At 37.3% G+C, this 16,728-nt stretch overlaps 1 protein-coding gene and 1 long non-coding RNA gene across 6 annotated transcripts in view; one reads left to right on the top strand and one right to left on the bottom strand.

The window, feature by feature from the left end:
* Positions 1-15,216, top strand: part of HEATR5A (HEAT repeat containing 5A) — a 114,888-nt gene extending 99,672 nt beyond the window's left edge. For 3 of the 4 annotated variants that reach the window (XM_036842427.1, XM_036842426.1, XM_036842429.1), the window contains 7 exons: positions 1,875-2,002; positions 3,460-3,607; positions 4,465-4,737; positions 6,325-6,549; positions 11,604-11,758; positions 13,206-13,419; positions 13,709-15,216. In XM_036842427.1, coding sequence (XP_036698322.1) covers positions 1,875-2,002; positions 3,460-3,607; positions 4,465-4,737; positions 6,325-6,549; positions 11,604-11,758; positions 13,206-13,419; positions 13,709-14,016 — 1,451 coding nt within the window. In that variant the 3' untranslated portion in view covers positions 14,017-15,216. The remainder of the gene's footprint in view (positions 1-1,874; positions 2,003-3,459; positions 3,608-4,464; positions 4,738-6,324; positions 6,550-11,603; positions 11,759-13,205; positions 13,420-13,708) is intronic. The other variant, XM_036842428.1, reaches the window with a different exon arrangement.
* The window catches only part of LOC118890109, a 73,656-nt gene that overhangs the window by 8,285 nt on the left and 48,643 nt on the right, over positions 1-16,728 (bottom strand). For both annotated transcript variants that reach the window (XR_005018676.1, XR_005018677.1), the window contains 2 exons: positions 16,118-16,238; positions 3,444-3,617 (listed from right to left, as the gene is read on the bottom strand). This is a non-coding gene — a long non-coding RNA (uncharacterized LOC118890109). The remainder of the gene's footprint in view (positions 1-3,443; positions 3,618-16,117; positions 16,239-16,728) is intronic.

Raw genomic sequence — 16,728 nt, 5'->3', positions numbered from 1 at the left:
TGTCCCCTGCATTAGCAGGCAGATTCTCAACCACTGCGCCACCAGGGAAGCCCCTATTACTTCATTCTTTATTAGGCATTAGTGATAGCCTTGATGTATACAAGTGAGTAAGCTTGTATACATCTTATAAAATTGCAAATTTCATTATATTAAGTCTAGAATGCCATTACAGACTGGCTTTAGCATCGAGTTGAATGTATGTAAAATTTGCACAAGAAGCCTAGTTCTTTCCATATGCTTTTTAAAAGACCCGTGTAGGGTCTACAAATGTTCTGAATTTCTCAGTATATAAAAAATAACAATATACTGAGTTGTGTCCCCCTCCCCATTCTCAAGGATTGCAAGGTTCAAGAAAGTATACTCGGGGCTTCCCTGGTGGCACAGTGGTTAAGAGTCCGCCTGCCAATGCAGGGGACACGGGTTCAAGCCCTGGTCCGGGAAGATCCCACGTGCCGCGGAGCAACTAAGCCCGTGAGCCACAACTACTGAGCCTGCGCTCTAGAGCCCACGAGCCACAACTACTGAGCCCACGCGCCACATCTACTGAAGCCCGCACGCTCTAGAGCCTGTGCTCTGCAACAAGAGAAGCCACCGCAATGAGAAGCCCGCGCACCGCAGTGAAGAGTGGCCCCCGCTCGCTGCAACTAGAGAAAGCCCGCACACAGCAACAAAGACCGAACACAGCCAAAAATAATAAATAAGTAAAAATAAATAGATTTATTTTTAAAAAAAAGAAAGTATACTCACAGGTACACAATTGCAAGCAAATATTTAAGGTCAAAGATAAGTGAGATTTTTACATTTATGAACTTTAACCCATTTTTTGGCTTTCCTGGAACTTCATTTTTAAAGTGAAGTATCTTTCTAGGTACAGTGAGTTTCTAGAATAAATGTTTTTCATACTTACCTTGTTCTGAGGAAACAACTTATTAGATCATTACCTATAAATAAGTTATTGATTTAAATGACATGTGAGAGTTATAAAGGCAAGTGATTAAATTAAGTAAGGTTTATGGTTCATAGAGCTTCTGTTATTCCTTACCAGGCCAAACATGACCGGATTTATTATATCCTTGGGTATGTTAAAATTTTGTTTTCGCTTGCCTTGAGATGAGAGCTTTTTAAAAGCAGACTTTTAGGACTTCCCTGGTGGTCTAGTGGCTAAGACTCGGCGCTCCCAATGCAGGGGGCCTAGGTCCGGTCCCTAATTCGGTCAGGGAACTAGGTCCCACGTGCCTCAACTAAGAGTTTGCATGCTGCAACGAAGATCCCGCGTGAGGCAGTGAAGACCCAGTGCAGCCAAATAAATAAATAAATATTTTTTTTAAATAAAAAAATTTTAAAAGATAAAAATGAACTTTTATATAATGAAGATTGGCAGGGCATAAGCTGTGCAGTACAATTACCTCAGTTCAAATTCTTGGTGTGCCCCCTTGTAATGGACCTTTAGCAAACTGCTTAAGCTCTATGTGCTTAAAAGGAGTGGTAATAATAGTACCTACTTCCTCAGATAGTGCGAGAGTGAAATGATATATACTTAAAGTGCAATGCCTGATACGTGGTAATCACTCAATAAATTTTAGTCAAAATAAAGTTACGAAACTCCACGTGTTAAATTCTCTGGTGCAATTTTATTGTAATTTTTGCAGTAGTGTGCAAGCCTAATTGAGATTATTATTTGTGTACATGTTGATAAAAACAAACTATTAAGAGATTGCCTTATCACTTAATTGTTTAGTCTTAAATTCATTGTGGTTTATTTGCATTACCTTTTTGCTAGGTTTATTTGTATATCTTATCAAAATAGAAAATTATTTAACTTCATAAACTAAGAATCTCAAAGAAGCCTCGTTCTCTTTTTCTGCTTTCTACAGGAATCAGTGTGGAATTTCTGTGCTCCTTACGTTCAGATGCAACCATGGAAAGCATTACTGCTTGTTTACATGCGTTACAGGCCCTTCTAGATGTTCCTTGGCCCAGATCTAAAATTGGCAGTGATCAGGTGATTTCTCGTTTTTTTGTTTGGCTTCTGTACATTTCAAGGAACAGGAACAGAAACATGTCCAGGTTACTACAGTGAATAGGCAGTAAACACGGAGAAGTAAAAAGGAAACTAAAAAACTGCACAGCTAGGCCTCAGAACTGAAATGGCATCAGCAACTGTGCTGAGCCAGGAGCAGTCATGCCTCTTTCTGCCACTTTCTGTCTCTGCTTCTGCCGCGCTTATTTCTGCTGCCACCAGCCAACCACTCCGTGTAGCAGCTCTTCGTGTGAACTTTCTGCAATGATGGGAAGGTTCTATATCATACTGTCTTTGTCTCTTTCCACTTCAGTGCACCCTGCTCTTCGTATATACCTGTATCTTATACCCCATTTCCCTGAGAGAGTTTCTTCTTGGTTCACGTAGTTATTGTCAGTTACGTAGTATTCCTCTTGGCTGAGTTCTCTATCCAAGTCTTTTTAAGAGACGGCTGGCTAGTCTGTAGGTGGAGTCAGACACTAATATCAGACCCAGTTGTGACCATGGTTAAAAGATCACTGTACACAGCTGATTCACTTTGTGATACAGCAGAAACTAACACACCATTGTAAAGCAATTATACTCCAATAGAGATGTTTAAAAAAAAAAAAAATCACTGTACAAAGAATGGCACTTCCTTCAACTGCTTTCCCAAGAGCAACTCTGTATTGGGCAGGCACCCTTAGCATCAGGTACTACCAGTATATTGAATTGTATATTAAATTGACTCTTGGATGTTAAGAAAAATGGATGGTATGATTTCTTTTCTATACAGACAGTTATTTAACTTATTACTACTATCGTTTATTAGGTTTAAAGTATTAATCAGGCTCCTGCCTGACTTGGATTGTACTTGAATAAATTTTAAACTTTTTCTGCTTGTTTATTCTGTATGTTAAAACAAGTATCATAATGACAGTTTTACTATTATTTTCAAAGATGAAAGAAAGCCACCAGAGTAACCAATAGAAAAGGGGAAAATGAAATAGTATTTGTCCAATGTATTTTATTCTTTAGAGAGATATTCATTCTGTGCTTAATAACTTATCCACTTTTAATGTCATACTTCACCATCATTCTTTATTAGTACTAGAAAACCTTAGTTTTCTAAATCTAGGAATCTACATGGCAGTCCTTATATACTTTTAGCCACATTTTTCATCTTGTTTTAGAAATCTCCTTGTTTGTTTTCCCACTTTAGGACCTGTGTGAAAATGATCTTTTGTCATAGTGCCATCTCCCACAGGATTGGACAAAAACCAACCTGGAGTTGGTTTACAGTGGAGCAAGTGTTACATAACTTTATTGCCCTAACACCTTTATTTTTTGTGGACCATTGTTATATTCTCTTTCTCTGAATTTTGTCATGGCATTTAACATTGGTATTTTTTTTTTAAGTATGTAATTTTCCATATAGTCTCACCTGTTTTCTGTGATAGGACTTGGGTATCGAGTTGTTGAATGTACTACATCGAGTAATTTTGACCCGAGAATCACCTTCCATTCAGCTGGCTTCTCTTGAAGTGGTAAGGCAGGTTATCTGTGCAGCTCAAGAACATGTGAAGGAGAAAAGACGAAGTGCAGAAGGTGAATGTTCCTATAGTGCCAAATTAATCACACGGCATCATTATTTTTTAAAGTACTGCTTATGTGTCTGTGTCGTTCTGAGAATCTATTGTGTACAGTACAAATGAAACATCTCTAGGTATGGCTTCAAATCCTCTCATGCGCCTCTACATGTGAGCTTGGATGTTGTCAGTAGCTAAACTACTATTCCTTGGGAAAATTAGAATTTTAACAGCCCTGGAAGGAAAAAAAATCTTTATACTGATTGAGTACCTACGTTTAAGTGTTTACCAATGTACATGGAAAGAACTACTGACAATTCTTTAATAACTTAAGTTTTGCAAAGTGATTAAATTGTTCATTTACAAGTCAAATTTGGTATTGGTGAGTTTATCACTTAAGATTACATTTGACTACATATAACAGAAAATCCAATATAACAGTAGATTTTAAACACAAGGACTTATTCTCTTATCTAAAAGAAGTCCAGAAGTTGGCAGTCCTGGGCTGAGATGGCAGCTTCTTAAAGACATCAGGGACCTCAGTTCCTATCTTTCTGTCCAGCCACTACCAGTATTAAGGTGGTAAGGTCAGTGCTGGAGCTCTAGCTGTCAGGTTCACACCTTAACAGCAAGGAGTTAACCAGACAATATTTTAAGGCTGAGAAGGTCACCGAGGATTTCTTTTGATCCATTGCAATAAGAAGTCCAAATAAAGACAACTACTTTTACCTCCATAACTTTCTCTTTCATTCTTTAAGACCCAAGACTTAACCCATTTAAATCTGTTACCTACAACAGAAATGAACTAAATTGCCATCTACCAGAAGCAAAACAAACCTGAAGCATTTATTCAACATTGTTCTTTTTGTCTTTTAGTTGATGATGGGGCTGCTGAAAAGGAAACCTTGCCAGAATTTGGAGAGGGAAAGGACACAGGAGGACTTGTGCCTGGGAAATCTTTGGTCTTTGCAACACTGGAATTGTGTGTATGCATTCTAGTTAGACAGCTCCCAGAGCTAAATCCTAAATTGACAGGTAGCCCAGGAGTAAAAGCTACAAAGCCACAGATGCTGTCAGAAGATGGAAGTAGGTTGGTTTCCGCTGCATTAGTTATCCTCTCTGAACTTCCTGCAGTGTGCTCTCCTGAAGGTATGTTGTGGTGTTTGATTGCTTTACTTGACTTGGAAGCAGAGAAATGGTTTTGATAGATAGTGGAGGTAATGGTTGCTTATCTTTTCCTCATTACACAAATGCTGACCCCCAAAGCTTTGCGTATGGTCTTTAATCCTCTACGGTTAACATTACATTCTAGTAATCTGTTTTACTAAAAGGGTGAAAGTAAATATAGAGACAGCTTGTACTCTACATAGATGGTCTCTTCCATGGTTGAGAATATTGTAAACCCATCAATGGCAGTTACTAGCTCTTGGGCATCTTTTGGTATACAGTATCTAACGGACTTCCCCTGCCTCAGTGACAGCAGAAGCTTCTCGTCCCATCCAGTTCTCTTTTGAATCAGCTCCATGCCTTTAATATAGTGTGTAAGGCTCTGCAGAGTACATCTGCCTCCTGGTTCCTTCTGTGTGAACCTTAAACCCAGGAGGCTTCATGCATATCCCTGTTCTGTACTATTGTCAGTGGTGTTACTTGATCTGAAAAGACCCCACCCCTTCTCTCCTTTGTAAAATTTTGCCTTCCTTTCAAGTTCAACTCCAGCCCTGTCCTCATCTGTGAAGGCTTCCCTAAAAACTCTGGCTCATATTGAGTTTTGTTTTGTTTTGTTTTTCTTTTTCTTTTTTTTTTTGTTTGTTTTGTGTGTGTGTGTGTGTGTAGCTTCCATATGTAGTTTTTATGTGTCATATAGAGGTATATGTAATTGATTATTATAGAAAGAGAAGATAAATATATATACAGACATATGTCTTGTTTCCAGTGAAATTTTGTACCCTCTAGTACATAATAGGGACTCAGTATTTAATAGATACTTCTTAATTGGTAAGCATATTTCTGCTTAAATGTGTCTTGACCAACTTACATGCTGTCTTATTTTTAACATGACTTTAAGCTTCAGTTTGACTTTTAAACCTGTATTCCTTGTTCTCACACACTGTCGTATACCAATAGTAGCAGAAAAAGTGACTAGCAGAGAATTGGGGGCAAAAATATACGATATGAGTTTTATTGATAGCCTCTGGGAAAATTGATTGACTATTTTAGCTTTAGTCTCTTCCCTTTCACTTTAAACTTTTTAACTACTTAGTGGCCATGGAAACTTTAATATTTTGTACTGAGTGATTCACTACAAATTGCTTCAAAAGGGTTTAATATAAAATAAAGCCAAATGGATAGTGATAGTGGTTGCACAACATTATGAATGTACTTAATGCCACTGAACTATTAAAAATGATTAAAATGGTAAATTTTTTGTTACATATATTTTACCACACTAAAAAGTAAAAATAAATTCAATGTCAACTACCAAATAAGACAAAATAACACAGCAATGGATAATGGTACTGTGATATACTTTAAATAACATCTCCAATTATAACCAAAATTTAATCCAACCTTTAAAATCTTAAAGTTATTTAAATTATCTTAACAGTTATAATAATCCATATTCCCTAAGAGAATAATCTTAAAAGCTAGAAATCTTTGACATTATCTAACTCATTTGGTGATTTCCTTTGAGGAACTGTATATAGACTGAAATAGTGTTTTTTAAAAACATTACAGGAAGCATCTCAATCCTCCCTACTATACTGTACCTCACAATTGGAGTCCTCAGAGAAACTGCTGTGAAGTTACCTGGGGGCCAGCTATCTTCAACAGTTGCAGCTTCCCTGCAGGCTCTGAAAGGAATATTATCTTCTCCCATGGCCCGAGCAGAAAAGAGCCATAGTGCTTGGACTGACCTTCTCCGTAGTGCTTTAACAACAGTTCTTGACTGTTGGGATCCAGGTAATTTAGTCTCTTTGGAAGCAGTTGTTCAGTTTGTTTTAAAAAGCAAGAGGGACAGTTTTTTGAGAATAAGCTATTTACTTGATCATGTTTGTCAGTCTCACCTAAAAGAGACCACAATTCACTACGTACTTGTTTAGAGGATATGTATTGTAGATAGAAAATATCTATGGTCTCATTTTAGTATCTTTAACGTTAATGCAATTAAATGACTGGCAGCCTGTATGCTGACAGTGAGAGACCTTCAAATGTAATAGTATGTTAATTTTAAAATACAGTATCATCCATGTCTAGCTGACAGAACTTTTTTAATACGCACAGTGTACTGAAAACTGCATAAGGTATACATTATAAATATAATACAAGACTGATCTGTCCCTCCAGCACCTACTAGCTAAGTGACTAGACAAGTTATCCAACTTCTCTGAGCCTTAGTTTTCTCATTAACAAAACGAGGAGATTGTGTTGCAGGAGACTGTTAGAGCAATAACATAATACGTGAAAAGCATCCTGCTTTTTACCTGGCATATATCTATAAATGATAGCTAGTATTATGTTCAATATCCATTAAACTTAGTTTTTCCCTTTGTTATTGTTGAGTAGGTCTTATTTTCAACATTATGTCGTGGTAATTGTAAAAAGTGTTTAGACCTATTATAAATTATCTCCTTTTTTAAAAAAAATATTTATTTATTTATTTGGCTGCATCAGGTCTTAGTTGTGGCACACGGGATCTTTTGTTGTGGTGTGTGGGTTTCCCTCTAATTGTGGTGCACAGGCTCCAGAGCACGTGGGCTCAGTAGTTGCAGCGTGCAGGGCTCTCTAGTCGTGGCTCACAGGCTCTACAGCGCGCAGGCTTAGTTGCTCCGTGGCACGTGGGATCTTAGTTCCCCGACCAGGGATCGAACCCACATCCCCTGCGTGGGAGGTGGATTCTTAACCACTGGACCACCAGGGAAGTCCCTATCCCTGCCTTCTTTGTTCTGTTTATCAGTGTCACAATTCACCATATTCTATTTTGTATGGTAAAAAGGTTTCAGTTGAATTCAGCATTTATTGACCACCCACTTTGTGCCCAAAGTTGGGAGTCTAGGGGAGGCTAGTGCCATAAGGTATGATTAATACCATACGAGCTCCTTGAAGGCAACAGTAATGTCTTATTTATCACTGCCCTTCTAGTATTAAAAAAAGGAGATAGGGACTTCCCTGGCGGTCCAGTGGTTAAGACTTCGCTTTCCAGTGCAGGGGGTGTGGGTTGGATCCCTGGTCGGGAAGCTAAGATCCCACATGCCTTGTGGCCAAAAAACCGAAACATAAAACAGAAGCAATATTGTAACAAATTCAATAAAGACTTTAAAATTGGTCCACATCAAAAAAAAAAACCTTAAAAAAAAAAAGACAACTGGCAAAAAGTTAGAGTAGTCAGCTCTGTTTGAGTGAATCAGGCAGAGTGTCACAGTAGGGTTCTCCGGAAGCTCATGCTGAGATGGAGTTTGGGGAGCAAGAGGCTTATTAAGGAACAACATCTGTGAAGGGAATGGGGAAAGCAGTCTTGGGCAAAAGAAGCCAAGCTGCAATACGAGCATCCGGCAAAGCTCAGCACGCCTGCTGGGCGGCTCTGAATATTGCCTGTCAGTGCCTCCCATAGGACAACAGTGTCTACACTCCGTCAGATGTGGCTGCCCCCTGAAGACTGTGATCTCAGTCAAGCAAACTCGGGGGCTGAGGCCAACCCTGAGGAGCTAACAGCTGACCACATGCCTCACAGCTGGGCAGCACCTGCCCTCACGAAGGGGAGCTCAATGGTACACCTCTGTAGCTACCCCAAGAGTCTTCTCAAAACAGTCTGTTTCTTAAAGGATTAGAAAGCATTCTCCATTCTCCACATGGACATCACAGAAAAGGATTCTCGCGCAACATTTTGATCTAAGACCAGGAGACCTAAATAGCATGGTACACTTGGAGGCAGCAAGTAGGGCAACAAGAGAATGTGGGTTTGAGGGGAAAGAGTAAGAGGGTGGTGAACGGTGATTAGTAAAGAGATGGAAGTTGGATGGTAAGTGGGGCCAGATGATGGAAGGTTTGGCATGATTGGTAATTTGGGCTGCCTTTAATAGGCATGTGTTCTTAAAACAGGAGTAAAGTGATGGGATTTGCATTTCTAAAGACTCACTCTGGCAGCAGTATACAGAAAAAAGCAAGACTGTTGGAGACAAGATAGTAGCAGTAACGATAACAAGGAATGAAATAATGAAAACCAAAATGTTAAGCAAATATTAACAGAATTTACTGATAGTTTGGTTTAGGAGTTGAAAGGGTAAGGTGAGTTGAGCGTTCATGGTGCCCTTAACAGAAATACCAAAGTGAGGGTTTTCAGGGGAAGATAGTGAGTTTATTTTGAAATGCCTACAGGATAATCAAGTGGGATGAAATATGAAGCCGTCTGGGCTTCAAGAAAGTCTGGCTAGAGATGGTTTTAGACTGCATGTGTTTGGGAGTTGTCAGTGGGGTGGTTGAGATCACCTAACTTGGGTTTATGCAACAAGATGGGAGGAGATTCCGAATGTAATGCAGAAACAGAAGCTAAAGAAAAGAGAGTTTTAATGACTCGAGAGTGGTCAGCAGTGCAAAATACACTGTGGAGATCACGCTCACAGCGTTGAGGTACGACAGAGGAGTAAGGGAGGGGAAGGATCAAGTACAGGCTCCACTCGACAGGGAGACGAGAAAGCTGAAGGAAGATACAGGGTCAAGGAGTTTTATTTTCTTTTTTTTTTAGATGAGGCTCTAGTATGAGTTCATGCTTATGGGGGAAAAAAAAGGTGGAAATGGGGTTGGAGTTGGAACCATTAGGGAGGGAAGCAGCGTCCCTTTTCTAGGCAGAAAGGAAAAAAATTCACAGCACATTTAGAAGGATGAACCTCTGCCAGTGTGAGGGAGGAAAAGGAGGTAAGGATGGAAAATAATAGGCGTAAGTTGTTAGGTTGAGTTATGATGAGCTTGCCTCTTTCATCACACACACACACACACACCACAGACACACACACACACACACACACACACACACACACACACACAGAGATGGTTTTCTGTTGTCTGTCAGAGAATGAGGTTAGGACGTTGAGGATTTGGACCAGCTACTGAGAAGAATTAAGGAAGGAGCTGATCATGATAGGGGAAACATTTGCTACATAACAAATTGCTCCAAAACTTAGTGACGTCAAACAACAAACATTTGTTACCTGACAGTTTTTGAGGGTCAGGAATTGGGGAGCAGCATAGCTGGGTGGTTCTGTCTTGGGGTCTCTCATGAGGTTACTGTTAAGATGTTGGCCAGGGTCACAGCTAAAGACCCCATTTCCAAGGGGACTCGCTCATGGCTGTTGGTAAGAGGCCTCAGTCTCTCACTGGCTGTTAGTTAGCAGGAGGCCTCAGTTCCTTACCACATAGGCCTCTCCATGGGGCTTAATGCTAAGGGAACCTTGCATCTATTGTAGGTAAAAGAGAATGGGTTGAAGGGAATTTGGGCAGGGCTGGGAGAATAAGGGAATTTTAGAAGAAATGGGAAGAGGAACCCAGGAGAGCTTTATCTTACGGAGAACAAAAAGACATTTTTACTGAACAGACTAGCTGTTGTAGTTTCAAGTTGCTATAAATGACTAACTTGGCTGTATGTGAAGCACTATGGCATCATGGTTAACAGTATGCTTTCTGGAATCAAACTGAATGCCTTACTAACTGTGTGATTTGGGCAAATAACTGAATTTCCGTTCCTCAGTTTCTCATCCATAAAATGGGGGAAATAAGTGTACCTACCTCGTGATGTTAATGAGGATTAAATATAAAGTGCTTATAATAATACTGTCATAATTCTAAATGTTAACCATGCACCTGTTTTACCTCAGAATTATTCAAATTATTTTTATAAAATAAATCCTACCCATCCATAGTATTTTGCTGTCATTGCTGCTGTGTCTCAGGTGTCAGCTCAAACACTAATTTCCTCAAACCTTTTTCTGACCGCCCAACGTAGCAACTCCTGGGTTGCTTTCTTTTATCTCTTAATATATTTTTTTATATTCATAGACCTTGTGACTAGCTGAAATCCTTTATTTACTTCTTGGTATATTCTGTATCTTCTCTGTAAATTGTATTCTCAGTGCCAAAAAGAGTGCTGGCACATAGAAAATGTTTCTTAAGTATTTGATGAGTGAATGTTACCAAACCTTCTACATATATATGTAATTTTTTTCATAAGTAGCAATCCATTCTTACACAATTTAATGAGTTGAATTTGCCACACCTTTTCCTTTTCAAATAACATTGATTTTCCACAACAGGTTCATTAAAATTATTCAATGAGAGTATGACTTTGGGAAATGAAGTAAATTACATCCAGTAGAAAATTCCTTTAAATGATTGTGGCGCACACAGATATTTTCAAATTTTTCTGTACTGTTAAGAAATGGTATATGTAGCGAACAAAGTGCTAAGTTATTTTCACTTGACACATGTATTATCAAAATATGAATACTTTAAACTTAACAAAGAAAAAACAACTGTCCAAGCATTTCTGTATTTCTCCACAATAAAAATAATAATATAATAGCTAATTTATATTGAGCATTATGTGCAACATGCTATTCTGAATGCTTTGCGAGGATTAACTCATTTAATCCTCATAACCTTATAAATTTAAGTACTGTTACATTCATTTTACAGATGAGAAAACTGAATACGGGGTTAAATATCCAAGGTCACACAACTAGTTAATGCATATTCCTAGTAAATGTATATAAGTATTTACTGATGTCTTTACTTGTGAAGATTATAATTTCTTTGGTAATTCTTGGCTCTAGAATTACTTAAAATGCATAGTTTAAAGCTACATACAGCATCTGCCAGGATTCTTAGTCAGTCAGTCAGTATTACTGTCTGTAATCTTTAGGTACACAAAAGAAATTACTACCAAACTAGAGACAGCTTCACAGCTGTATAAAACAGTAAATATGACAAGTGTTGGGATCTGTTTCTCATAGATTATGTCTTTTTAGTAGCTGGAACACGTCAAGAACTTGATGAAGTCAGTCTGCTTACTGCTGTCACAGTATTTACTTTGTCTACCAGTCCAGAAGTAACTACGATCCCATGCCTTCAGAAGCGCTGTATTGAGAAATTTAAGGCTACTCTTGAGATAAAAGATCCTATGGTAAGTGTCTGTAGAAGATAGATGTTTGTAATAGGAACATGTTTAGGCTTTTGCAAAACTTTTCCTTATGATTTTGTTGATTCCAACAGAAAGTACCAGACTGAAATTTTTTATTTTTAGGTTTGGATTAATTCATGTTCTTGGGTTGACAAAGTCAAATAATAATGGTCTTGTTTTTTGGCCCTGAGGATGGAATGTAGTTAGTTGGAGAAAGATAAAGAAAATGTTTTTTAAAAAATAAAAAAAAAAAAACTAAATTTGAAACAGGGGCATCTTAAAATTGATATATCCCTAGAACTTCAGTGGATTTCCTTTCAAAAAAAAAAGGAAAGGAAGACTCTAGCATGTGCCTTCAGTATATGACTGTAAAATAATGGGACTTATTTCAAAAACAGCACATACAAATTAATCCCATTCCTTTCTGGCCCTTTTATTTGCTAAATTTATTTCCTATGCTGTTATGTGGTACAAAATAAGTTTGTAGCACATGATCACAAATAGACTCCTAAAATTTAGGAACCAGATTTTCTCTCAGAAAAAAATAATCATTCAAATATCACAATGAATTAAATAAAGGATGGTTTATATATTTGATGTATAGTCATCTCCTTTTGTTCTTCTGTCCTGTTTGTTTCCTCTAGCCTAACAGGAGCTTTATGTAGCAGTCTCAAAGTGGTGCCTCCAGTATGTGATAACACATAATTAATATGGTCCAGACATGGTTCCTTAAAACCTTCATAGCATCAAATATATGTGATTTTCATCTAAAACATTTTCCAAAATCTCCAAAATATTTTTCAACTTTGTGTGTTCGTTTGATTTTTTACATTATAGAGAGACAAATGAGGGGGAAAATGGGAACTAGTCAAAAGAAGAAAAATTAACCACTTTATTCCCATTCCAAGCTGTCACAACCACTGTTAGCATGCAAGTTTGAATACCTGTTAGTGCTTGGACTTCCAAAATTAAAGATAAATTAGAAATAAAATAAATTTAAGTGTGGGAGGGGAGGCTTTAAATTTTTTTTCATTTACATTTTTAAATTTACTTTAAAAATTTATATTAGGGCTTCCCTGGTGGCGCAGTGGTTGAGAATCTGCCTGCCAATGCAGGGGACACGGGTTTGAGCCCTGGTCTGGGAAGATCCCACATGCCGCGGAGCGACTAAGCCCGTGAGCCACAATTGCTGAGCCTGCGCGTCTGGAGCCTGTGCTCCGCAACGGGAGAGGCCACGATAGTGAGAGGCCCGCGCACCGCGATGAAGAGTGGCCCCCACTTGCCGCAACTAGAGAAAGCCCTCACACAGAAACGAAGACCCAACACAGCCATAAATAAATAAATAAATAAATAAAAATTAAAAAAAAAAATTTACATTAAAACTTACATTTTAATGTAAATGTAAATTTATATTTACAGTTTATACTATTTTTGTCTTTTTTCTGGTTAGGTACAAATCAAGACCTATCAGCTCCTACTTTCCATTTTTCAGTATCCGAATCCAGCTGTTTCCTACCCGTACATTTACTCTTTAGTAGCCTCTATCGTGGAAAAACTGCAGGAAATAGACAAAAGAAAACCTGAAGACACTACTGAGCTTCAGATCTTTCAAGAAGGCATAAAGGTCTTGGAAGCACTGGTCGCCATTGCTGAGGAACAGCATCGTAAGTGCTAGCACTAAATGCACGCTAAATCAGAGTCTGTCCAAAATCAGAAATTTAACGTTATTTAAAATGTAAAACATCCCATTAGTCACTTAACATTATATTTTCACACTCGTGGAAAGGCAGGTGTTTATGTTAATCCCAAGTATTGATATTGTTTTGTATTAATTTGGGAAAAGAGATTGGAAGAACTGCTTCCCTTCAAGTGGGGGAAATATGTCCAGATCAAGTGTATAAGAAACATTTACATCCCTGAACCTGGGGCTTACATCATTTGTTTACTTTCCAGGCTCTCAGCTGGTGGCCTGTCTTCTGCCCATCCTCATTTCCTTCCTTTTGGATGAGAATGCTCTGGGATCAGCAACTTCCATAATGAGAAATCTGCATGACTTTGCTTTGCAAAATCTCATGCAGATTGGGCCTCAGTATTCATCAGTTTTTAAAAGTGTAATGGCTTCTTCTCCAGCCTTGAAAGCCCGCCTTGAAGCTGCTATAAAGGGCAATCAAGAAAGTGTCAAACTCAAGATACCAACATCTAAACATACTAAGAACTCTGGAAAGAATTCAAGCATCCAATTAAAGACCAACTTCCTCTGATTTCTTTCTTTTTTTTTTTTTTTGAATAGTAAGCACCTTAACACAATACTTGATCATTTCTTTCACTTTGGGGGCAAAAGTGGCATTTTAGACACAAGTGCACTTGGAGGCTGTTTGTTTTAACTTAAATAGCTTTGAAAAGTCACAGCAAACTTAACATTTTTTGTGGGGTTTTTTTTTTCTTTCTTTCATATAATAAAATCACAGAGCTCTGTCAGAATTCTTGCCAGGAATTTCAATAAAGTGCTAAAGAACTAAACTTAGAAAACCAACCACTGCTTTAAAAACAAAATTTATTTCTTCTAATAGTCCATACACACATAGTACTATGACAGATATAAATTTGACTCTAATATAAATTATCTGCATTTATATTGTATCTCGATTGCCAGTTTAAAATTCGGCCTTATTCAATAATTGTATTAGACTTTCTTGGATTTCTCAAACAACATAAATGATTGGAAAGCTATTTAGGAAACTTGGTTTAGAATTATCTAAAATATGTAATAGTACAAATTAATTATGGCCCTACAGTGTGAGTTAAGATTTGGTGTCTATAAATATGGCTTTTTACCATCTATTGGTTTTATATGTATTGAGTTCAGAAAATTGAAATTTTAGTCATTTTAAATAGAATAGGGCATTTCTACTTCAATTTCTCACATGGATTTTCTTTTACCTCTGTTCCTAATAATTTTCTTCATTTTCATTTATGGCAAACATTCATACCAATGAGTTTAATATAGATTCATATCTATATTTAAATTAACTATGGGTTTATATAAATGTCAAATTTAGTACAACAAATTTAGATCCTCAATGAATACAAGTATGTTTTTTTAACATGAAACATTTTAATATAGAAAAAATCTAATGATAAAGTCATATTGGTTGAAGGATAATTATTTTTAATTGTTGATGGTCATTGACTCTCCTTCCACTTCAGTGTTATACTATGTGAATCAAGCACTGTGTCAAAATGAAGCATTTCCCTGTTAAAAATTAAAACCCGAAGTGAGAGGGGCATGTTCAGAATGGAGAGACACTTGGAGTCAAGCGAAAGCAATGTGATGGTACTCTATTTTATTATGTTTGTATATAAATACACTTGTAAATCGTTCAGAATGAAAACATTTGACAAATTCTAACACTACAATCAATTTTTCTAATTTACATAAATAAAGCTAATTTTCTTTATCATTCTTGTATTTGAAATTATTTTACTCACAAAAGATGGCTGGTTAGTCTCACAGAGTCCAGAAAATCATTTCTGTGGAGCAAATAATATTTTCTCTGAAACTTAGCCTTTTTTCTGAGAGGAGCCCTTTCTTTGGAACATTCTTTGCAGTGGTTTGCATTCTTTGTCTTCCTAATTATCTCTGTGAATTTGACTGTATACTCATTATTGTTTCCTTCACCTGAACGCCCTTCTCTCCCTTGTTCTATCTGGCTGACTCCCAGTCCTTTTAGGCCTGGTTTAAATGTCACTTCCCCTTGATAACTCCTTAACGCTTCTTACCCTCCTCTCAAACCAAGCAAATGTAACTGCTTCTTCATCTGTGTTCCTGCAGTACTTTATATATTCTTCTATGCATTGAACATCACATTGCATTTTAATATCTCCCTTTTAGACTGTGTCTCAAAGGGAGAAATTTTGTCTTCTGTAACTGCCTGTGTGGCATCAACTAGACACTTAAAAAACTGTTGAACTGCACTGGTGTAGGATGAATTTGAGCTCAGAAATTTATTTCTTTGCCAAGGCAAATGCTGGACTGGGATATTCTCAGGATATAGTTTTTTGATTTTTTTTGTTTCTTTTGTATTGTTTTGTGTTTTGTTTCATTTAGTTTGTTCTTAAACATTAAAATTTCTGCTCGTCATTTAGTGACCTGGTATCCTGAATTGTCTGGATTAAAGGTGCTATATGAATATCAATAGTTATGAAAAAATATGTCCAGTGTCATGGAATTAGGAACTTTGAGTTGGGCACAATTCTATAGGCTTTTTTTAATGTATCATCTTGTTTAATACAATATTGAATTAGTAAAGATTTTCTTACTGATACAGAAATTAAGGCTTAACGGCCGAGACTTGAACCCACCTTTCTGATCCCAGGTTCCAAGCTAGAGACAGAAAAGGTCCGTTGGTGGTCCTGATTCTATCAAGGTAAAGCTTTTCTCTTCTTTCACTGTTCCACGTTCCCTCCAGAGCTTTCTTCACTCCTAGTTGAAGATATTTTCATTTAATATTTCTCCAAATTGCCACCAAAAGTTTTCTGGCTAATACAACAGGAAAAAGTGGGAAAAATTTGTGATGTCTACAATTGCAATGGGAATAATGATTACATGATTAGTTGTTCATATAAGTTCTGATTTGTTTAAAGGTGAATAGTTAAGACCGAAAAACACATCAAAAATTCTTTACATCTGCGGGGGGGGGTAATTCTTTACATCTGTTTCATTTTAACAAGTCTCCAGTTGTTATAAAGCAGTTGCACTTTAACTTGGTAATTCTTTACAAAGTAAATGTGTTGATGAGCAACTTGGATGAAACAAAGTGAGTGGTATAATATTTGCTTGAGCTTTATGTTTTTCTAAGGGAAGAAATACAGCCCAAACTACTAGTTGAGTCTCATTTTATTTAACCCACTGTTTAAAAGCTTATCGTGGAAAGACTTATAAAGTAACATCGGAAAGACCAGATTTCTATAAA

This window comes from Balaenoptera musculus, chromosome 2 (assembly GCF_009873245.2).
Source record: "Balaenoptera musculus isolate JJ_BM4_2016_0621 chromosome 2, mBalMus1.pri.v3, whole genome shotgun sequence".
NCBI classification, from domain to species: Eukaryota; Metazoa; Chordata; class Mammalia; order Artiodactyla; family Balaenopteridae; genus Balaenoptera; species Balaenoptera musculus.
The sequence above is the reverse complement of the archived record's forward strand: the minus strand, read 5'-3'. Positions and strand labels throughout refer to the sequence as shown.